Source organism: Argiope bruennichi, chromosome 1 (genome assembly GCF_947563725.1).
Source record: "Argiope bruennichi chromosome 1, qqArgBrue1.1, whole genome shotgun sequence".
Lineage (NCBI taxonomy): Eukaryota > Metazoa > Arthropoda > Arachnida > Araneae > Araneidae > Argiope > Argiope bruennichi.
Window position 1 is genome coordinate 130,759,770 of NC_079151.1, and position 24,451 is coordinate 130,784,220.

The 24,451-nt window shown below is 27.2% G+C and overlaps 1 protein-coding gene across 1 annotated transcript in view; it reads right to left on the bottom strand.

The window, feature by feature from the left end:
* Window positions 1-3,511: 3,511 nt before the first annotated feature.
* LOC129975779 (uncharacterized) overlaps window positions 3,512-24,451 on the bottom strand; it is a 45,479-nt gene continuing 24,539 nt past the window's right edge. Inside the window, exons 2-13 of the mRNA XM_056088998.1 lie at window positions 18,240-18,301; window positions 17,108-17,164; window positions 16,970-17,024; window positions 16,733-16,824; window positions 15,843-15,956; window positions 14,832-14,985; window positions 14,671-14,723; window positions 13,226-13,352; window positions 13,022-13,107; window positions 11,472-11,585; window positions 9,708-9,809; window positions 3,512-6,211 (exon numbers count right to left, since the gene is read on the bottom strand). Of these exons, the coding sequence (XP_055944973.1) occupies window positions 6,158-6,211; window positions 9,708-9,809; window positions 11,472-11,585; window positions 13,022-13,107; window positions 13,226-13,352; window positions 14,671-14,723; window positions 14,832-14,985; window positions 15,843-15,956; window positions 16,733-16,824; window positions 16,970-17,024; window positions 17,108-17,164; window positions 18,240-18,301 (1,070 nt within the window). The 3' untranslated portion in view covers window positions 3,512-6,157. The remainder of the gene's footprint in view (window positions 6,212-9,707; window positions 9,810-11,471; window positions 11,586-13,021; window positions 13,108-13,225; window positions 13,353-14,670; window positions 14,724-14,831; window positions 14,986-15,842; window positions 15,957-16,732; window positions 16,825-16,969; window positions 17,025-17,107; window positions 17,165-18,239; window positions 18,302-24,451) is intronic.

Genomic DNA, 24,451 nt, shown 5'->3' on the forward strand with positions numbered 1-24,451 from the left:
ATTTGTGCTATCTAAAAATTGTTGTGAAGTGAGGTAATGAGTTTTGACTTTTCTTGATTTGTGACCCTCTAAAATATCTAGACGAACCCAAATAGACAAATAAATCTAATTAAATAACGGGTCATCCACGAGACTTGTATCAGTGGCATTGGAAAGTACTCATATATAATGTTCGAAAAAAAATTGGAACTAGTGTTTATTTTCTTAAATATTGCTCGTATGCTTTCAGTTACAAAGTTATATTAAATAAGATGTGCTTAAAAAAAAAAAAAAGGCATATTTCTAAATTCTAGAGTGTCAAATTACAAATTTAGGTGGAACATTTATTTTAGAAATGCAAATTTGTTAAACGCAGAAAAAGAAATAATCTGCAATATTTAATTGTTCTTTATTAAATCATATGACTTAAAAGAAATTTGCTAATCAATGAAATAATTGTTCATTTGATTGACTGATAATTGCAATTATGACTTAATAAAAGAAGGGAATAGGAACTATTCCCTTCATAAGGAAATAGAAACTATTAAAAAAAATTAATATCCCAGAGAAATAAAGTAGTTTGAATAAAGAAAATAAAATTATTTGTTTGCAATAGTATATTAAGTTTCACTAAAAATTAACAAACTTCAATAATGGGAAACATTTTGTAATGCTCCTGTTTTATGCTGTATGTAATGATGCGATTCTATATAGATGTTGGAAGATGTTCATTTTCAATAAGTATTGTAAACCTTTAAATTAATTCTTTTAGACTATTTTTTTGAAATTTAATAAATGTATTTATTTACCAATTCCATCATTTTTATAACTCATTGTAATGAGTATTATCTTTGAAGTGTGCAATAAAATTCATGTTCAAACACTAATCTGAGATGAAGTAGTCTAAGTCAAAACATTTGCATTGTAATATCACTGCAAAGTTTATAGATAAAAAGATGCAACTTTGTGCATATGTAAATGAATACCAGCAATTTTTTTTTTTTTTGTAACTAATACCATGAGAATTGTAAAAATTTAATTTTTTAAACTTTATTATTTTTATCGAAGCTGGGTGTAATAATACATTTTTCTATTTTAATTTTTAAAAAAGTTTGTCTTTCAAAGAATACATTTAGGTACAATATTTCAGAAAACAAGTGTTTGATTATTCTATTTTTTTACGACACAGTATAAATAATATTGGCAGCAATGGCATTTTATGATAAATTAAGCATCCTACTTTAATATTTTTCTATTTGAAGAATGTTTAAATAGAAAATGGTGTTTTTATTGAACATTTTAATGCAGCATATTTTTTTTAAAGTACATTTTAAATGATGGTGTTCGTTTTTAAAAATCACATAGCTTGAACAATCAAATTCTGAAGACACAAGGGCAAGTGAGAATGAGAAAATTTTAATTTCATTAAATTGAGTTAAGTGGATTTCTGCAGAGACAGAGATTCCTGTTAAAGATTGAGATTTTCTTTTCTTTCTAATTGGAAGATTTGTGTATAACAAATAAAAGACATATGTATACAGACAAAATGATGCAAATGAGAATACAACTTGGAATTGGCACATTTCAATATTTTTGGAAAACTTTATTGAGATCAATTAGTTTTCTTTCATGTAATAATTTATTCATTTTATTGTTAAATCAATCATACTTATTCTATTTCTCGGTGCTTATATTTAGTACAATTATTTACTTTATGAACTTCAGAATTTTTTGCTTCAAGCTTATGTTGTGTTTCATCATACATGATGAATTTTGTTCATAACCATTTTCTGTTGTGTATTATTTACAGCTGAATTTGTTTTGGTAATTTAAGTGCAAGATATCTTTTTTCAGACTACACTACCTTTTAAACATATGAGCTAATACAAGTTTCAGTGAACATGATCATTTGATTTTTAGGTATTTTAAGCTGCAAAACATTTTTATTCAGATCCTGGACAAAATTAATGTTTTGAAACAAAGAATCTATTTAAATCAAACTGTGAATAGTGTAATAATAATAATGCAATTTGCTTAAAATTTCTGAGAACTAATTTATTGAGCTGAATATTTGAATGAAAAAAAGATAAGACTTGAATTTATTCAATAAGAAGTTTGTTCTGACCAAACTATGCTAGATTTAAATTTATTTAAAACTTACACTTGGAAAAATCAAAGATTAATCATAGCAGTTTGAATATTAAATTGAACGAAGCCACTAGTTTACATATCTTTTAAAAAAAATCAGAATTAAAGTTAATATTTTCATTGATGGTTGAGTTTTTATGAAATACTTGTATTGAAATTACTGAATAAAACTGGGAAAAAAAAAAAAAGAAAAAAAAACCCTTTGAACTTTTCACTTAGAAGAAATTTGTTTCATTTTTATTAGTAAGAATTTAAAATCAATTATAGATATAATATATGGATCAAATATGTCCTTTTATACTAGCTTCTTGAAGTTATCAAGAAATTAGATTTTTTTTATTTTATCTGATTAGCAATTAAAGATGTTGAAAGCACCGATAAAATACCAATCATAAAAAAGGTTCTAAAACTTCGCTTTTGTCTTAGTTTGAATGTGGTTCAGAAAATGTTTAATGCATTAAATAAAAAAAATGAGAAGTATGCTGGATCATGTTTAATAAATCCGAAATCCATTAATTTTGATTTCCATTCTTTAAAATAGAGAAGCAATATATCAATTTTTTTATAGTTAAAATTAAAAAAAATACTTTAGGAATTATTAATGCAAATTATAGCACTTTATTAAAAAAAAAAATGGGGCGGGGATTTTAAAAATATTTAAAATTTCTAACATGACACAGCCTGGAACAAAAGAAGCAGAATTTCATAAAATAATGATTAGGGCCAAGCATTAAGACTGAAGTAAGATAAGTATGACTAATTGAACAATAAAATGAATAAATTTATAAAAAAAAATATTTGAAATAAAAATAATATATTGAAGAAAATTAATCGATTTCAAGAATGATAAAATTCTGAAAGTACTCAAATCCTGCAATTTGCATCTCCTATATACATAACAACATCTGATTAATTAACTGAAGATTAATAACAGAGGAATTTCAAAAAATTTATTCACAGCTATTGTGCATTATTGATGAGTTCATTCATCTAATAATATTGAGATAATTTGAAAAATCTAATTACCATTTGTGAATTAGTTTTATGTAGATTCTTCTCTTCAGGCTAAAAGCAAATCGGTATTAATTTTATTTTGAATTAAGCAATACTCCCATATTAAAAATTATAATAATTTAGCTTTTTTTTTTTTGTGATTTCTGTATTGAACATAACCACTTTTCTTATTATCTGCAATTAGAATCAAGAGCTTGTGTAATTTTTTTAATACTGTTTTGAATTGAAATTATATTTGTAGATAAATATTTTAGTTATTATTCATACCAAAATTACAAAAAGCATCATCAATATAAACAAATTTGCAAAAACAGTTATCAACTCGGAATTACTTATTAAATAATTTAGAGATTAATAAATACGACACATACTGCTTTCATAATGCTTTTAATGAGACTCATTCCTGAGGAAAATTTTAATTCTTACATGAGATTTGATTACAATAAATTTGCATAAAAAATGTATGTAGGCAACTGTGGTCCCTCACTCTCGGAGCTAATTCTTTAGCAGCAATGCAGTTGATAAGCTAGGGAATTCGTTCTATTCTTTTTTTTAAGTCCAAGGAAAAGGGGAAAAAATACAAAAAATAATTTTTCACATACAAAATAAGTGTCAGATAGACGGGCATTGAATATCCCACCACTGAATTGTAAAATGCTCCAGTGGAAATAAATATACCGGTATAAAGAATCAATGAAACATTATATCAATTGAAAATTTACAATACCAAGAAAATTCAATCATTAACACAAATCTAGTAAATTAAAAACAAAACAAAAGTGTAACAAAAACTTTACATACAATATAAATGAATAATGGAGAGAAAATTTAATAAAAACTTAACACAATAAAAGTTTCATATGGGAATTATTTCAATTCAAAATTTAAAGAATTTTTGGCACATTTCCCCATAAAAATCCATTTAAAATCGATATAGAACAGCAGAACATATGCCACAGCAGTACGGCAACTATATCACCTACATTTTGCTGATGAATTTTTTAACCTGGAAGTCGAGAGAGAATAATAAAAATGTTATACATTTTAACTTTTAAATATTTTGCTATTTTTATAAGTGTTATTTGTAATTTAAACATCTTAATAGCACTTATTATCTTATAACACTTGTCTGAACTATAATATTGTACTTGCATAACATATATCTGATTAGAAAAATACCAAAAAGCTCTTACTAAAGTTTGAGTCAATATAAAGCCTTCAAAATACAAAAGGCTTTTATATTTTAAATGCAAAATTTTCAAAGATTGTGCTAAAAAGCTTCTTTGAGGAAAGATTCCCACATAATTTTCAAAAATAGGCATATACATTAACCTGAGAAGCATATATTCAATTAATTAAATATGAAAATATCAAATGTATAGAAGCAAAAAAATATGTTTTTTAAGTATCAGATAAATGATGATATAGTGCATGGTCAATAAATCAACTGATACATTGTATTAAAATAAAATAAACTCAATTTTGGTCAAAGCAAGATCTGACTATGCAAAATATGCTCATAATATTTATTCCATTAAAACTGTAAATAGGATGAGCATTGGTAAATAAATAAAGAATGTTTAATAATTAGCAGTAACAGATCCATGTTTTTGAAAGGAAAGAAAAAGTTTTAATTCCCCTAAATCAAATAATATAAAAACAATAACAGCTTTCTGTTTTTTTTTCCCCACAAGAAAGAATATGTATTAAAAATATAGAGCATGTATTATATTTATCTAATTGTTTATCTAATTGATTGTGCTATCCATTTAAATTATTAAAAAAAAGAGCACAAAATGGTGAAATATAAAAGACCAATTATGTGTTTCTAAGCTTTTATACAAAAATCAAAATTTTATAAACATATTTCTTTTAAAATTAAAAATAATAATATCATATTAATAACTTATTACATCTGAAATCTAAAGTATGTTTTTAAAAACGCCAGACTTAAGCTCTATTCTACATGAAATCTAATCATTATGAAGTTTTTAAGTCAACGTAAAAATTTTCAAAAACAATTTTACATAATGGTCCCAATAAGTGGCACTAATTGTATTTTTTGAGCAATATTATTATAAAAAAATAATTTAATAATATTTTATCAATAAAATAAATATTAAACAAACTAACTAGCAAAGAAAAGCAATTTCTTGTTTTTGAAATTCAAGTAATAATTAAAAACAAAACTAAATAGTACTATTAAAAAGAGATTTTCTTTTTTTGTATAAAGCAACAGAGATTTTTGAAAATAAAATGGAAACAAAAACAAAAGTACTGAATTTTTTTCCCATACAGATCAAAATGATGGAATTTCGTTAAAATGATTTTCTAATAGTAAAAATAAATGAGCTATAAATATTACATCAAATGTAAAACCATACAACATAAAATTAAAAGAAAATAACACATTGATAATATAGATTGGAGTTACAAAACAATTGAAACATGTACCGGGTAATTCAATTCACATAATAATTTATACACACAAAATGTAGTGGATCAACATTAAGTAAAAATCATGGCCCCTTATTTAATATACATCAAATTTTTAAAAATAATATTGAAACAGTATTTTTTAATAACTATACACATCATATTACATAAAATTTAAAGCAAATCTGGAAAACAAATAAACATATATTATCAAAACTGTAATAAATGTATAAAAATGTTTTTATGCAAGTAAAGATGTGCGCTAGCTTTAAGTTCAGTGTCTGCATTTTAGTCAAATATCAAAGAGTTTCAAACAATAAAGAAAGTATATATTTTTTAATACAACCAGAATTTAATAAAATGGTAGTAAAATAAATAAGCTGAAATTTCGGTAATAGTTTATGAAGTCTCATTTAAATCTGATTAACAATTGTGCATTAATATTTAAAATAAGTCAAATAAATGATTTTACTGAACAGCAGAAAAATGAGCTTTTGATTTTTAATATAATACTTTTTATACCATGTGCAATACTGGCATTACTGAAACACACATTATGAGAATTAGTTAGTATCATTAACTACATCACCAAAGATCGGGGGAAAATATTCATTGCTATGTAATCATTGAGAATCTGCAAAGAAAGAAAGTTCAGAGTTAAAAATATATTTTTTTTCTGTTAAATATATAAAAATGCTGAATAAAAAAACGACTTAAAACGTAATTAAAATATAACAGAATGACTAAAGTGCAATTAATTTCATATCATCTCTTATAAAATTGGTAGAAATAATAAGTAAATAATATTAAAAAGATTAGAATCTTTGTTTCAAAACACTACATTATGATAATTTTCAGACTTCATTCGTCTACATTTACATTATATTTTAAAAATTTACTCTGAATTGTAGCAAATAATTAAAAAAATGATAAGTATTGCAATATATACTTATAGACATTTTAAAAAATTTAATTACTAAAGAAAAAAAATTGATGTTACTGAAAATCTTACTCTTTCAATGTCAGAGAGCAGTATACAAATGTTTTATGTACATGAGTATGTGTGTATTATCAATGAGATAATAATCTATAAAGTTACTGAAGAAAATTATTAAATATATAAAATTATAAATTTTTAATTAAAAATTTAATTAATACAATAGTTGCCTAATGTGATCACTTCAGATATGGCAAATTTTGGTAACATTAACCGATCGATAACAATAAACAGAGTAAAATGAAACTATGCTTTTACCATGCCAAGGGAAAAGAATAAAAACGCTTATCCCAGAGTTATATATACTTTATTGAAAAATAATTAAAAATTCATTAACTTTTGTTTGTTGAGAATTATTTCTAAACAGTTCATTTACATATTATTCATTCGTGGATATTGCTTTTTAAAATTGGTTGAATGATGCTGCATTGTGAGTTTCTAAAGATCAGGAATTTAAATCATTTTGACAAAAATTGGAGGTTTTTTCCCCAACAAATCTGTTATCTTCATTTGCCATATCAGAATCACCAACATTTAATGCCAATCTTTGTCAATAAAAACTAGCATTTTTTTCCCTCAAAATTTTAAAAAGAAGAGGCTGTGAAATTTTAAACTGCAGTAAAGTGTTGTATTGACAATTTTTTAGATAAATTTTCACGTCTGTTAAAAATTTCAATTTTCTCTGTAACACTTGAATTAAGTTTAAAAAAAAATTCATTTTATTTTCGTAATGCAATTGCTAATAGAAATGATTTATGGCTGTTCAGATTTTAACCTATACCTAGCTCTCCTTTTAAACTAATTCAGACTGCTTTAATCCAAATAAAAAATATGAACTCCATCCCATGGGGAAAAAATGACTTTCAATGCTTCCAGAGAGAGAAATTACACAAATGTCTATTATTAATAAATACCTGTTGAAAGTGAAAGATAAGTCAATTATTTATTTCAAATTTGATAACTTCAAAGGATATAGTGATTGCATTAATAGATTATTTTCTAGATAGTTAAATATATTGGTTCGGGACTGCAGGATTTTAATAATATTGTCGCAAAAGAAAGATCTGCACATAGTTGGTGTGGCTCAGAGATAAAGTACGCGCTTGGAAAGCACAAGGTCGTGGGTTCGAATCCCAGCCAAGTCGTATTAATTTAAAGGTTGAACTTTAATTTGAATTTCTTATTATTCATTTATTAATGTTCTAGAAGCTAGTAACTTCCTATAACATTCTTTATAATTTTAGATTATTCTGTAAAGATATAAATTCTGAGTTCTACAAGCAGTGGAATAAGTTCTTCGCCTGCATGTTATTGCTTAAAGCTAATAAACTTGATATTGTGATACTTTGTGACATGTTATTCTTTCCATCTTCGTGACAAGTTTGGTGGAGGCGTCGAGTAAAAACCATTTAACCGTGGATTCCTTTGATAGAACTCGTTCAAGCCATCATTTAAGAGGACTACCTTCTGAATTTGGAATGTATTTTCCAGAATCAGGGAAACAATCAAAAATGCCTGAAGAAGTTACACAAACACAACCAACAGTAGTTATGTCCGTATACCAACAACTAAGGAGCCCATCAATATTTCGGGGAGAATCTGGGGTAGATCCTAACAAATGGTACAAAGAATACAATAGGGTAGCTAAATTTAATAAATGGGACGACATGGTGTGTTTAGCAAATGTTTACTTCTTCCTTGACGGCACAGCAAAGCAGTGGTTTGTTAACCATGAGGATACCTTAAATTCTTGGGAAGCCTTTAAAACTGGACTGACTCATCTTTTCAGTGACCAGTAGAAATTTAAGAAGAAAGTCGAGAAACAATTAAAATATCGAGCTCAACGCATGGGCGAGAGTACGCAGTTCTACATCCAAAGCATCTTAGGACTTTGCCAAGAGGTAAACCCCGTGATGCCAGAGAATTAAAAAGTATCACACCTGATGAAAGAAGTGGCTGAAGATATCTATCAGGCACTATTAGCGAGAGATCGCCACGACAGAAGATTTTATTAAATGGTGCGATTACATTGAGGACATGAAGCAAAAGAGGGCCAGAAGACGAAAATTCGAAAAATTCGACTTCCTGACGTGGTACAAGCAGTGGAAAGAGTTCTTCGTCTGCATGTTACGAGTTACTTAAAGCTAATAAACTTGATATTGTGATACTTTGTGACCTGTTATTCTTTGCACCTTCATGACAATATGAAGATAATGATCACATTAATCTGGATTACGTTAAGTGGTGTCTATTGTATTTTGAAAAATTTCTTTTAGTGAATATCAACTACTTAAGATGTAAATGAGTAATAAATCTGATAGTTGTAGGTTCCAATACTCTGCCTAGTATATAAATTACATGATTTTCAACATGTATGTTGCAATTTACAGATTGTATGCCAGCTTATAAACATTAAGAATTAATAACTTAGCATACCGGGCTTAAAAATAGTTCCTTATTGCAAATGAGCACTGGTATTTACAAGAAATAAAAAATGGAACTATTTAACTTGTAAGCATTAATTTAATCTATCATAAATAGAAGTCTCTAATCTTTGCCATCATAAGATTTCTTAATAAAAAAACAATTCATATAGTGTTATTTATTAAGAAACTCATATTACAAAGATAACTTAATAAATAACAATAAATATTCCATAAGCAATTATGCAAAATAATGAAGAATTTTCATTATAATTAGAAAGCAGGAATGTACTGCTTTATTATTATCGCAATATTCTAAATCATAATCCTGTCACAAACTATTTTACATAACTTTACATAATTTAATTAATTTTACGTATGTTTACAAATTATAACTAGATTAATATTCTGCTTTAAACCTATCAAAAAGGGAATTTCAGACTGAATTTTGTAATTTGGAATCCCAGTCAGATTATGAATCAGCAACAGTAATAGATATTCTAAAGAAGAATAGAAAAGCTTGAACTATTTATACCCAATTTTATATGGCTGGCTACAGATAATGAGAGAAAATGGATCTTGATTCTGTGATAATCTGATTCTGAAGGTAAGATTCTGTCACCTTGATTTCATTAGTAAAATTGATTCAAAATAAGCATCATTAAAAATCTTAACACTTATAAAAAAAGAGTGGGAAGGGAAAAACATACTTCTTGAACTTTTTCTTTTGTTATGCTTGGCACTAAGTATGAAAATCCTGTTCCTTCAAATTTGCTTCCATCCAAATTCAAATGTTTATCACACAACAGCTCCTACAATTATGAAAAGAAAAAGAAAAAAAAAAAAAGAGGTCGAATGAAAGAATTAAGATGATATACACAAAACTGTATTCAGAACCCATTAGAATATCAGAATTTAAAAATTTAGAGAATTTATAAAGCAGTTACATAATACTCATATTATTTTAAACAAAATATTCAAGCTACTAAATTTTATACAATCAATAAAATTATTTTTATAACGATTACATAAAAAAGCATAGAACAATAAAAATTAAGTTTATTCAGAATATTTTATTTCAAAATTTGAAATACTCACAATTTTTCAGTTTTTGTTTGTCATAGAGGTAAAAAATAAATATTAAAAATAACTTTTAATGCACATTGATTTTATTTCTATAATTGATTTGATATAAAACTGTTTGCTGTTAGTAATTTTTCAGAAACATTTAACTAAGGATCCTAAAATTTTTAAATTATTACAATATAATTATTGACATACTATAGTTATACATATTTAGAATTTCCTTTTATTTTTTAATAAAAAAATAAGGACAGAAATTTATAAATTTGAATCATCAGCATATAACATTAGTAATTTCAAATATAAGTACACTGAACATATTGAAAGATTTACAATTAATATTCAGTAATTATCAAAGAATTATTAGACAATATATATTTTATATATTAATAGAATTTTGCATTTTAACACTAAAAAATATTAAACGAAATATGCAAGTAATGCAATGACAGTTGCTATTTAAAGTTTCTTTCTTAGTATAAAAATGATGTGATGATGTTATTAATTTATTTAATTTATTAACAAATTAGCCAATTAAAGAAGTGGCAAGATATTTCTTATTTTATTAAATATAATATGCAGTCAAATATTTTTTTAATGGCCAACATTTTAAGAAAATTTAAGGGGGAAAAAAAAAAAAAAAAAAAAAAAGGAAACACCACAAAATAAACCTGGAAATAATCCATATAATTTAAATGCAAATCACCCTAAAGCACAATCAACAAGCTAAAGAAATTTTTCAGTCATGAGAATCATTTACAAACCTCTCAATATACCTCAGTCTTGTCATTCTTTATAGAACAACTGCTTTTAAAAATATATAAATGACTTTCATTTTAAGCAAGATTTTGAGTTGTTATATCTTTTTAATACTCACTAACTTTCATGGAAATAAAATTTTATTTGCTTAAATAATCATCATTACTGGAGGGATTCAAATGTTGTACAATTCTTTACATAATAAAAACAACTGTTAAATAGTTTAATAATGCAATATTCTCCCCTGAATTTAATTATCTGGGAACTATTTAGAAAGCAAATATTTTTAAGAGCACATGCTTTTAAATGAGAAAGATTTACATTAGAGAGGTTCATTTTTAACAAAATTAGTCATATTCTATAAAGAATCAAGAAAAAGAAAAATTACTGACAAAACTTATAGATAAATTTCATCATCAAACCAGTTAAAAAATGTTTAAAATTTTAACACAGCATCAAAAAACAATTAGCAATTTTAATATGGTTACTGATAACATGTATTACTGCAATATTGGCAGTAAAATTATTAATATTAAATAGAAATTTTATTACACAGTTAAATTCTAATGAATCCAAATAAAAATTAGTCAACTAAAAAAATTATTAAGAAAGAAGCAGAATTTTCTGCTTACCTGATGCAAATATGGATTCAAAGGAGTATTTTCAATACCATCTTTAGAACAGGCTTCAGCCCAAGGTCCTAAATGTTTGTCATTGATTTCTTCCACAAGATTTGTCATGTCCAACTAAAAATATATTTAAAAAAGAATAAATAAATAACTCGAAAATATAAGTAATTTTTGACTCATCTGGAATTACTGTTAATATGTAAAAAGAATTCAATTCCAATTTTACTGATACATCTTATCTACATAATTAGGGTGATAAGTTTGTTTTCTGAATAACATAATTAATACATTGATCTATTATTAAATCAGAGGGGGTGATTTCTTTGAAACTTTCTAGAATATTCTCCCATAAATATGTTATCCTCCCTTCCTATGCATTAAATTTTGGAGATTTCAACAAGACTGACAATTCTAAGAATATCCAGATTCAGAGTCTGAAGCTCGCAAAACATAGAAGAAAGAACAGTAGCTTCCAACCTTTTTAGTTGTACAGACCATCTGTAGAGCACAAAATATTTTTAAAGTCAACTGAAACTTTCTAGTTAATTTTCTAATAAAGGTATTATTCCAACATTATGGATCTTGGGTAAAGCATTGAAAACCATAGATAAGATTTTTATTTTCAGAGCTTCACATATGTTTTGTAGTATAATAATAATAATAAAAAAAAAGGTGCAATTTGGGCTTTATATATATATATATATTGAGAACAAAATTTTAAATAGAGCTATAATTTTAGCATCAAAATAACATGCCATATTTTATCTTAGTCACTGCATTTTTATCTATGAAATTTATAGGCATAGAAAAGAGCAGACTAATAGTTGGTCAATTCGTTGATGGATTTGATTCAAAATTTGATAAAGATATATACTTTAGATACAAAATTTGTTTATCAGATTTCATTTATTCAAGTTGTTGCACTTTTTAAATATGACATATCCATGCATATGAAAGAAGTGACACAGCCCAACTCCTCTGATCTACATTTTATATATTAAAATTTTGCACCAAATGTCATTTAATCAAAGCTGTTGTATCTTTCACCTCTCAAATTAACACAATCGTAAAAATTTAAACCAATAGATGGTCAATAGATACAGATCTACATTTTAGATGTTGAATTAGCATACAGCAAATTCTTTGAATGGATTTTTTTCAAACTTTTAGAAAAATTTATAAATTCAGTGTAAAGTCCACCTGCCAACTTTCACTCATCTAGCTCAAAGCATTTTCAATTATCATGTTTATAAACAGGCATGAATTCCATTTTGGAATTATGTTTTTTCTTTTCTTTTTAAACGCATGGAAGTCTGAATTTGTTTGCCAAAATCTCAATTTTTTTGTTGTCGATGGTTACAATTTTTTCTTTTTGTATAGTTTAAATATAAGAAATTAAAAACACATATATAAAAAAAATATAATACTAAACCTTGGAAACGTTTTTTCAAAATGAGTTCAATTCAGATGAATTTTGGAGATCTATTAATTTATTCTTTTTATTTTGTTAAATCAAATGCATATTTTAATTTGAAATAGGAAAGCACCTTTACCTTAGCAAAACTTGACAGTGGAGTCCCAAAATAATCATGATTGATGTTGAAAATATCAGACACAATGTCACTAATTTTGCCTTGAGCTAATATAAAAGAAAATACAGAGTATTACAAAAGTAGAAATATGACTTAAATTTACAATAAATATGAAGTACTGGAAACTGAAAATTTGAAAAATAAAATTAAAATAATTTAACTTACTAGTGTTGCCTTTATCAACTATATGGTATATTTCACCATTTTTCCCATGTAAGCATGCATGCCAAATGGCTCTGCATAAATCAAGAACATGAACTGTGTGCATTTTAATATCTTTATGCCAGAGTAACTGAAATAAACAGACATTATTGTTGAAAAAATGATGGATCATATATTAATTGTAAAATATTAAAAAGTATTTAAAATTACTTGTTTGAAATAATGACGGATAGTTATAAAAAGACACAGTATATAAATTTCTAAATGGTAATATTTAAGCAAGATTAGCTTTTTGTTAATCTTTCATTTCATTATAATGGAGTTAAAATATTTAATAATCAAATTCAATTTATATTTGATTAATCTATAAATGTTATAGTCATTGATTTTTTTCTAAGCAGGGTTAAGGTTACTAAAAATAAATGAATAAATGAATGATTAATAAATGAAATAAAGTTTAACAATTGAAAACTACGACAATATACTAAATTTATTGTAAAATACATTTTACCTTTAGATTATGAGCAAGATAAAGTCTTAAATATATTTTTTTTAAAAATTTTTTGCAACAACAACAAATACATAATAAAGGAAAATGCTTCTAATTCAAGTTATTTAAAAACATTTTCTCCCCCTTTACCATTCTTAAGATTCTTATTTTAATTTTTCTAATAGATTGATTAGACTTCAATTTATCCATCACATAAAAAGTAATACCTAATCAGAAGTAGTAAGTAAAATCCTCTTCTTGAGGATTAAGGAGATATAGATTATTTCCGCAAAGGGTGTAAAATCTTAATCCTGCATAAACCACAGAAATATCCACTGGAATTTAAAACAAAACAGAACAAAATTTTAAAAATCAAAACAACCTCTTCATTTTAGAAAGACTAATTAACTTATAGTTGGAACTTTTCCCAGCAAACCAGTATTTATTAAACATTTTACTTCTTAAATGACTTACATTTTTCAATCATTATTTTGACATTTTAAAAATTTTATTATGAATTTCAAACAATAAAAATGGGTATAAGTGGGGAAATAAAGGTATCATAAGTAAATATAAATAGGCAATGCGTTTATCTCAAATATTTAACTGGATCAATTAAATATGAAATAACTATACTGTAATTACAAAATCCAAAACATAGAATGAAATGATAAAATAAGATATTAGTTTTGACAGAAGGAAAGTATTACATCAGCTACGATATTCTGTTAAACAAATTTAACAATATCTTTGGTTGAAATTCCTTTTTTCATAATACTATTTGCAACAAATAAAATTGTGATTGGTGAAATAACATCATTCATATATGTAATAGATATGAAACAATTTTGATGATAACAATATAATTAAATAAATTTTATCTCAAAATAAATTTAAGAATGTCAAAATAAAATAAAATTTAAAGAAAAAAAAAAAAAGCACTTTGAAAAAGTTTTACCTTCATCATTTCTCCTAAATGTTTATACACAGCACCAACAACCAAACGAGGAACTGAAATTTTTTATTATTATTATTATTATTATTAACAAATTAAATTTCATTTAAAGCAAATTTAAGTTTGAAGAAAATAGACTAAAATCTATTATTTCCAATACTTACCAATACCACTCTTATCACCCACACCGTAAACAATAGCTGGGCGAAGAATAACATAACTTAAATCAGGAACAGTTGAGATTTCTTCCTCCACATGCAATTTGAACCTTGCCATGACAGTCCAAGGATCAGGTTTTGCAGTTTCTTTAATTGGAGTCTAAAATTCAAAAGAAAAAATATAATTCTCTAATATTATTTGTATATTAAATATCTTTTAATTAAAAATTATTATTCTGTTAAAGGGTCTCAATCACAGCTAAACTTGAATATGCTATTATTGGTTTCATATTAACATTTCTGGTTAAGCTTTGGTGATGGGAGTTTTCACTATGACTGGCAAATTTTTGACAATGCCTCATGAAAATGTACTAATTAAAACAAGTATACTTCCCAATTTAATCAAAAATTTAAAGAAATCAATTAATTATTTCCTGAACTGTTTAGTTAGACCAAAAGCAGCAGCTATCAGGCATAACTAGGCTAGCTATATAAGCATTTAACCTTCAGTTAATAGCAATATCTCATAGATATAATAAGATATAGCTTTTTTCATTTGATTTCCTGTCAAATATGGCAATCCATAAAATTTCAATTACAACCTCACCTCACTTGGTCTACCAATCATGGTAATCATTGATTATATTGTTGATAAAAACACCTTTCATAACATAAAATTGTTGTATTAAGTATAACAGAGAATTAAGAATCAATTTCATTCACAATTATTAAAACTTATATATATACAAGAAAATATAGAAAATAGATAGGATTTTATTTAATGCTCAATCTAAGGCAAATTTATTTATAAAGAATCACAATAAAAGCATATTGTAAATCAGACTCTTTAAAATAAATTTTCCATCTTTTGTTTAAATTATATATTTCCTCTCCTACAAATGAATAAATTCACTATCTTTATTAAGTAAAAAAATTTGAAATTTAAATAAGCACAATATTTTATTAAAAAAAATTAATTAAATAATTACAATATATAAAAAAGGAGTTAAATATTACCTTTTCACTAGAATGAACATGGCCAGATGATAATTCTATAAAGCGTTTCACTTTTTGTTTTGCAGCTTCTTTGGCACAGTTAATACTCAATTTTACAATCCCTTCTCTATAAACCTACATTAGTAAAAAAAAAAAAAAAAAAAAAAAAAACATACTTAATATTTTTTATAATAGTAAAAAAAAAAAAAAAAACTTAAAAAACACTCAATATATATATATATATATACAATTTGAGCTTTAATTAGTTACAATTTTGAACTAAATTATCTCTTTATAAAATGTCATTGTCAATAAGTACATCACGAAAGAGCATAAAAAGAAATAATTTAATGTTAATTTGATACTTTTCAGAATGTCTTCCAAATATCATATTCAACCGAAAATCATAATTTTTTATTGATAAAAATCAATATTTAAGAAATTAAATGCAAAAATTATTTGTATGAAAACAATTTCTCTCATTTATAAAAATGACTTAAGTTCTCTAGAGAAATGGCAAAAGATTTCAAAAGAAAATTACTAAATCATTATCTTGATACATTATAACAGCAAATTATTTACCAGATATCAATCCATGAGATTTCAACTAATACTATGAAATATTAGGATTGCAAGAAGAATGAAAGTCATTATTAACCTTATAATACCGTAACTGTCTCACTGTCAAGCATAAGAAAAGAATCAGTAACTGATCACTTTTTGACTAAATCACATTATTAAATTACCTCTGAAGATTCTTATTTCATTGACCATTCATAAAAAAGTTTGTAGTATTAACAGCAATTATACATAAGTTATTTCAACTCAAATAATCTTAAAAAACAAAGCCTGCATCACATGTATCATTAGATAAAAAGGCATTTGATTAAGATTAATTATTATATACATACTGGATCACTTTGGCCCATTTTAGTTTCTGCAGCTAGATTAACAACAAAATCATATGGTCCTTCATCATCAGCAAAAGCATTCTGGCATGATGCTGAAAAAAAAAAAAAAAAAGTAAAATTCTAATAATTAATAAATAAATTTTTAAATACAAAACTATCTTAAAACAATATTTAAAATAATTAACTATTTTTTAAGAAACGATTTCCAATAACAATAAATGCAGGAATATTACATACCAGAGTTGATTAAATTAGCACTTTTGAATTCTACTAAAGGATTAGCAAATACCTCCTAAAAAGTAAAAATAAAATGTCAGAGTCCAAAAATTAAATCTATCAATGTCCAGAAAAGAAAGAAAGAAAAAAATTACAAACCTGGTGACGTTTGTTTAACCATGCAATCTGTGGGGGTACTTTATCCACAACTCGTATCTGTAATAACAATAATGATAATTAAACATTTATCAGCAAAGTTAAAATGAACAAAAAATATATTTGCCATCTGTATTGGAAAAATTGGAAGCATTATACTTTCCAGATCTTTAAAAAAAGTAATGTGATTTAAAGTACAAGTACAAAATTATAAATAAAAAGGAATGTCTATATAAACATAATCACTAATATCTACTTACTTACTAACCTATTGGCAATTCAGTTTTTCTTAATTAAGTCTATGTAATTAGAAAATCTTTTTTTAGTGTTATTTTCATTCAACTAGTACCAGATTTTGACTTGATATGACCCTAAAACTATTTGAGATATCAAGCTTTTTATGCATCAGTTTAAGTAGTTTATTTAGTGTATATGACACTCAAAAAAGTGGGGTCCTAAGCTATAGCTTGTGTAATTTATATGCAAATTTAGCACTGCATTCTGCTAAGAATTCACTGAACACCTGAAATGTTTTTGGATTCATTTAAAAATTAATGCATAGCTTGGCCTAGTACACAGCCAGTCTCAAATAATAGTGATAGTTCCAGGCACTTTATTTTTTCAAAAGTTTCCATTTTAAATAAATAGGAATTTACATTTAGTTTATGGTGTCCTTTCACTTTGCTAAGGATGCCAAATTGCCAACAAGATGGCTGTTCAGATAAACAATACTAAAGAACAGTTTTTGATGGCCATCTTGATTTTTGGTTCTGGCATCCTTAACGAGGTGAAGGGGAACCTACACTAGATTTAAACTAAATGATGGCTGAAATCAGTTTTAGTTTGCTTTTCATATCCGGAGTATGATTACTGTTCTTTTTTATTAAAATGCCTTAAAAATCCTTCACTGACTACCTGACTGCATCATTTATCTTAGCAGCCATTTTGTATTTTGATTCTGGTGATATGAAATCATATACTAGTAGTTGAATAGCCAAAATGACTATAAAAACAAATATTTTGCTTCTTGGAAATGTGTTAAGTACAGTTTTGTATACCTTGGCAGTGAAGATGTACAGGATTTAAATTTTATTCACATTTAATTTGGTTTGAAATGTATGGTAAATATGCTCACCTTAGAAACTAAATTGTTTGAAATTAAATAGTCAACCAAATGTCTTCCAATGAAACCACAACCTAAAAATAAATCAGAAATATTACACATGGACACAAGTAAGGAACAATCATATGCAATTAAACAGCTATTTTAAAAATAAATAATAATCAACATATAAAAGTGTCTTAAATTTATAAAAATATAGATTTATTTATAACAGTCAATAATTTCAAAACTAATCACAAAATTAACATTCTATAAATAAAATAAAAACATGTAATTATAATAAACAACAACTCAAGAGAAAATATGAAAAAGTAAAAACACTTCATGACGTTAAAATGAAAGCTTGAAATTTATATAGGCAAAATAAACTAATAAAAGTGACAAAAAAATAAATAGAAATAAATCTGTATGTTAAATGAATGTCCTTCCTTTCCAACATATGTTACTAATTAATAAGTACAAATTATTTATAGTCCTAACTATGTTTTGCAGTCATGATATCAAATAACAGCTTTCCGAGTTTTTCATGATTCAATGTTAGCGGCTTGAAGATGATTTTAAATGAGAAACTGGATCTCAGAAATTTATTTTTAATTCAAAACCTATCAAACTTTATTAGAAATAAATCCCAGGGAATATTTTACAAGGCTGTTTATCTCATTAGATTTTTTTTTCTAAATTTAAATCTAGAATTAAGAAAAAAAATTATATTTGGCAGTTGTTAATGGTAACATATACTTTATAAATAAAAGGTTAATGTAAATTGCTTCAGTGAGTTGGCTACTTTTGTGTCATTTAATGCTCATTAATTTACAGGATCACTAAGAGAGGAAAAGTTGGCAATTTTCCAAACTTGAAAAGCTCTTCTCCAGTTAAAATGACCAGGCTAATGTACTTTTTCCTCTTTATATCCTTTTATTCAGCTTTATTGGTTTCCCATTTATAAAAAAGGAATTTTATAATCCACTTTTCTCTCATTTCTTAGTGTACTAGAATTTTGAAATTTTGTATATATGCCTTTTTATTGACAATATATTATTTCAGTATTTTTCAGAACTTGATAATCTGTTGATTGGTGGATTTAATTAAATTCGAATTCCATATGAATGATGTCACATTATAGTGAATATAAGAAAAGATATAATATGCTTGAACTGTTTTAAAATGTTGAATAACTGAAATATTTATTTAGTATGAATAAATATTAGAATGTTTCATGCTTCCGTTTATTTTATGTTTGTTTATCTGCACACGCTATATTTGTCATCATCATGTGCTTTAAAAATTCTTTTTCGAAAATGGCTTTAGTGCAATATTACAGAAATAAACATATTATAAATTAATAGAGAAGAAATATCATAATTTTAAAATGGCTGCCAGTAAGAATATTCAGTATTAGAGAACTAACAAATATTTCCATACATATTGTTGTAATTCTCGAATCATATTACTTTTAACTATCTAAATTTAATCAAGGCCACACTTTCAGGTTTTGCTTAAATTCTTCAATTTTAGCGTTAAAAAGCAAAATTAAATGCAGAAATTATCGTTTACACATTGTTAAAGACAATGTGGAAAGACTCATGTGGTAAGATAACATCTGACGTTCCGAAAAAACTAATGAATTTCGGAATTCCAGTATACTGGATAAAATGAGTTTTTTTCATTTGATTCTGAATTTCAATCGCATTAGAATTATTACGGAAAACGATTATTAATTATAATAAATCAGAATTAATTTTATCAAAAAACATTTGTATTACTTATTTTAAAAACATTCATATAACGATAGAAATTTCAAACTTTAAAAGAAATTGTTTCGATGTAAATTCATCCAATTTAATGAAGCTGAAAAATCAGTTCACTATTTATCATTTAAATTGAAGTTTTAAAAAATGAGGAACTAAGTCGATGGAATCAATTCATGCTCACATTACATAAGTGAATGTAACTTTAGAACACATCGAACATTTAATAGAAGGGAAAAAACAGAATTATTGAATGTAGCTAAGCAATTGAGAGTGAACTGCCGTTTTATGAATGTTAGATTGGCTATTGAAAACCATACCTAAGAGGGTATAATTTGCAGCGGAAAAATAATCTAACTTTACAATTAATATCACTAATTACGTATAATGCAATGATTAACTTTGTAAAAACATAGCGTTGTAATTTTTTTTTTCCTGTAATGTTTTTCGGTAAACTTTCTCGAATGCATAACTGCATTCTCTTCAGGGGCTAGTCTCCTTTAGGCGAGTCATTTGTTCTAATCCCGAGGTACCCTGGGATCTTTTCCTTCTCTTCTATTGGATGCAGTGTGAGGATATAACCGCCCAATCAAACGGGATCTTAAACTTCATATTGATGGAAAAGGGGAATTTGAAACCATATATAGTGGTGTGTAGAATATTGTGGACCTACGAAATGGAATAACAGTAGAAGTTGTAGAAAGAACGATGATTGTTAATGTGGAATTAAGTTCCGCATAGGCAAATAGGGAGATTATTGATTGATCGGCGTCAAGCGGATAGTCTGTGGAAATAGGTTCTGGATCAATATAACTCTTACCAGTTTAGTAAGTTAAAGGAAAGATGGTGGACGAGTGCTTTATCTGAAAGACACCAAGTTAGTAATTGCTCTGGTACTTCATACGCAGATAGATTGAGAAGTTAGTCATAGAATTAGTAGAAACATAGAGTGAGACTTTTAGACTGCAGTTTCAGTAAAAGAATCTAGTTGAGGTGTGTTGCCTTGACGTTGATTGTCTATTGATTGATTGTCTATCCAAGGAACACTAAGGGGACATATTTGGATGTCAAACTAATAAGTCTCCTGAACGTCTGTAAGTCAGTACAAAACGGCACTTGAAGCAGAGACAGAGAGAACAGAATGCATTAATTGAGACAGAATTTGTTGGAGTGATGGAAGTGCCGGTCGATTGTTGAGGTATATTTTGGAGAATTATTCATAAGATGAAAGTAATATCTAGGAAGTAAAATTTGGGAAACAGTGGGCCTGATCCATCTACAGAAAGGATGGGTAATGTTTAATTTTGCAATGTATGTAGAAAAGGAATGTAAAAGGGCTTCCTACATAAAACAGTTGTAGGTGGCGACAGCTGGTGAGAGGTTATAGTTCTGTGTTTGATAAGTTTGGAGAGTTTAATTAGGTGGGAAGCATAAGTTGATTAAATAAGGAGAACAGACTAACAACTGGTTAGAGCATTTAATTATTAGGAACATCAGGAACGTAAAAGTGAGATAAATTAGATAAGGCCTAGCTCTCGGTTTTTAGGGATGACAGGTGGAAAATGGATGTTTGTGGTCTGGCTTCGCCTGACACTAGTGGCTGGGGGCCAATAACCGCAAACAAGAAAGAGTCTATACTCTGTTTCACCCTAACTTGGCAGTAGTGTATATTCTAGGCATGCCGAATTGCAGTCGTTGTCAGGGGAACTGGGTTACTTTAAAGTACAAAGTTACTAGAAATGCAGATCGCTGGCGAAACTTTATCTCGCAGATTTTTCGCCAAATAGTAAATATTTATTTACTTTATTATATTATTACTTTATCGGAGAATTAATTGTTTCCTTATTTTTTTCAATATTATTGATACATTATTTTAATGAATCATTAAAGTTATTTCATATCGTTTCTCAAAAGAAAACACTAAATTTTTCAATATTCTGTAAAGCGTAGTTCAGCTAATGTTTTTCGAAAAGATATCTGTATCATCGTTCACATCTTTTAAAACTTTATCTAATGTTGGGATCTCATTTCTACGAAAAAATGCATGGATTTTTCGTCAAATACAGGATAATGTAAAATCATCATATTTTATAAGACCTGAATGTTTGCCTACTGAGCCTGGGCGCTTCTTTTCAGGAGTACTTAAAGGATTGGATCCTTTATTTCTTTTTTTCAAAAGGAAAACTGTTCATTGCGAAACACCTGTAAGATGCGAAACTTTATCGACTATTTGATTGATAGAATCTTGAGGGTTTTCTCGAAGTCGAGAATAAACATGTATGCTTCTGCATGCTGCATTTTTTGTTGATTTCACTCGTCTTGAAGGTGTGCACAGCGTAGTCGGTGATAACACTTTCTCTTTCAGACATTTTAGAAGTGAATAGAAATGACGAATCGAATAAATATTCACCAATCAAAACTAATAACTACTAATGTGATTAATAGTATCAAAAATATCAGCTGGTAAAAAAGCGTGAATAAAAAAGTACGAAAGATGATAATGGTTGCGAACTGAATGAAGCTGAGTTGGCGGAGACGTAAAAGAAAAGCGCGCCAAATATTTGACCTTGAAGACCGGTTCTCGCCAAAGTGGAATTCATTATGTCAATCTTTTAGTTTTATTCGTTCGCTTTATTTACAAAATTCTTAACAGATAAGCACTTCTAACTTGAGAATAATTTTAAATACATACTGATAAAAAGGATTTCTGTAATTTATGATATTATTTGATAAATTTCTGAGCATTTTAACTATTTTAAAGTCGGAATTGATGGGGAACTTTTTCCCAACGCGGAGCGTCACATTTTCTACCTTTTACAATACTGCCAAGTTAGGGTGAAACAGAGTCTAGCAGAGTATGATGCTTACGGACACACGATTGTTTCGACATAATGTGGCTGTGGAGAAGGAGGGGGAACCGGCATCTCCAAAGAGACTGTTTTAGTCCGGAAAATTGACTGCTGGCGTAGTTAGCTAGTGAATGATCAATCTATACACCAGACAGTCACACACACATACACACAAAAACTTTTTTATACGGTTTAATTTTGTGGCAACGGGGCGGCTAGGTGTAATCAAATGCGTAACTGCATTAGCAATTAACACTGTATCATACGATCTTTTCAAAAATATTTATTTTTCGAACAAGATTACTAAAATATTATTAAAAAAATAAAATTTGACATACATTTGATTTATGATACTATCTAGGAAATGAATTAAAAAATAAATACAAAGATGAAACATTATAAAGTCATACATTTTTTAAGCTTTGAAAAACGATTAAAAATTTATACTAAAAGTCTTGTAATTCGCAAGAATTTTGAGTTATTTAAAAAAAGTGTGTTTCAATCCTAAGCCAATACATCAATATACAGGGTGGTCAAAAAAAAACAAACTTCCCCTATATATGAAACCCTAGCGGCCTATCCGCTCAACCAATCGAACCAAAATTTCAGACATGGTTGTTTTGAAGGTATGCGCTGGAGATTGTGATGATTCTAAACAACGCAGAACTCACGGTTACGGTTACAGTGAGAGAATTTTGAAATTTTAGAATGGCAACACCCACTTTTTCCTTGCGCAAATCGATCAGCGTATTGAAAAACCACAAATGGCGTTGGAACGATTAGCGTGTGACGAAAATTGCGGCCGTAAAGCATATGCAAAGAAGAGCATTATAAAGGACTAATGACAACACAGAGAGGAAAGAGAAAAAAGTTTTTATTGGAATGGAAAGTTATAATTACAGGTTTTCAACGTGTTCATCTTCGCAGGCGACAACGCATTGCATTCGGGAGATTGTGGACAATAATGTCGAACGTAACATGAGAGGAGGAATCTGCATAACTTCACGTGTTATAGCATCTTGCAATTCTGACACATCTCGTGAACCAGGCGTGTACATCTTAGCTTTCAGATAACCCCAGAACAAGAAATCCATAGGAGTGAGTCAGGGGATCGCGGTGGCCACGAAACTGCAAAGTTACTAGAGATGACTCTATCACCAAAGTGTTGTTGCAGCACTGTTCGAAAACATTGGGCGACGTGTGGAGGAGCCCCATCTTGCATCCATACAATGTCCTTAATGACATTTCGTTGCTGCAATTCAGGAATAACAGAATTCTGCAACTGTGTCAGAATTGCAAGATGCGATAACACGTGAAGTAATGCAGATTCCTCCTTTCATGTTACGTTCGACATTATTGTCCACAATCTCCCGAATGCAATGCGTTGTCGCCTGCGAAGATGAACACGTTGAAAACCTGTAATTATAACTTTCCATTCCAATAAAAACTTTTTTTTCTCTTTCCTCTTTGTGTTGTCATTAGTCCTTTATAATGCTCTTCTTTGCATATGCTGTATGGCGGCAATTTTCGTCACACACTAATCGTTCCAATGCCATTTGTGGTTTTTCAATACGCTGATCAATTTGCGCAAGGAAAAAGTGGGTGTTGTCATTTGAAAATTTCGAAA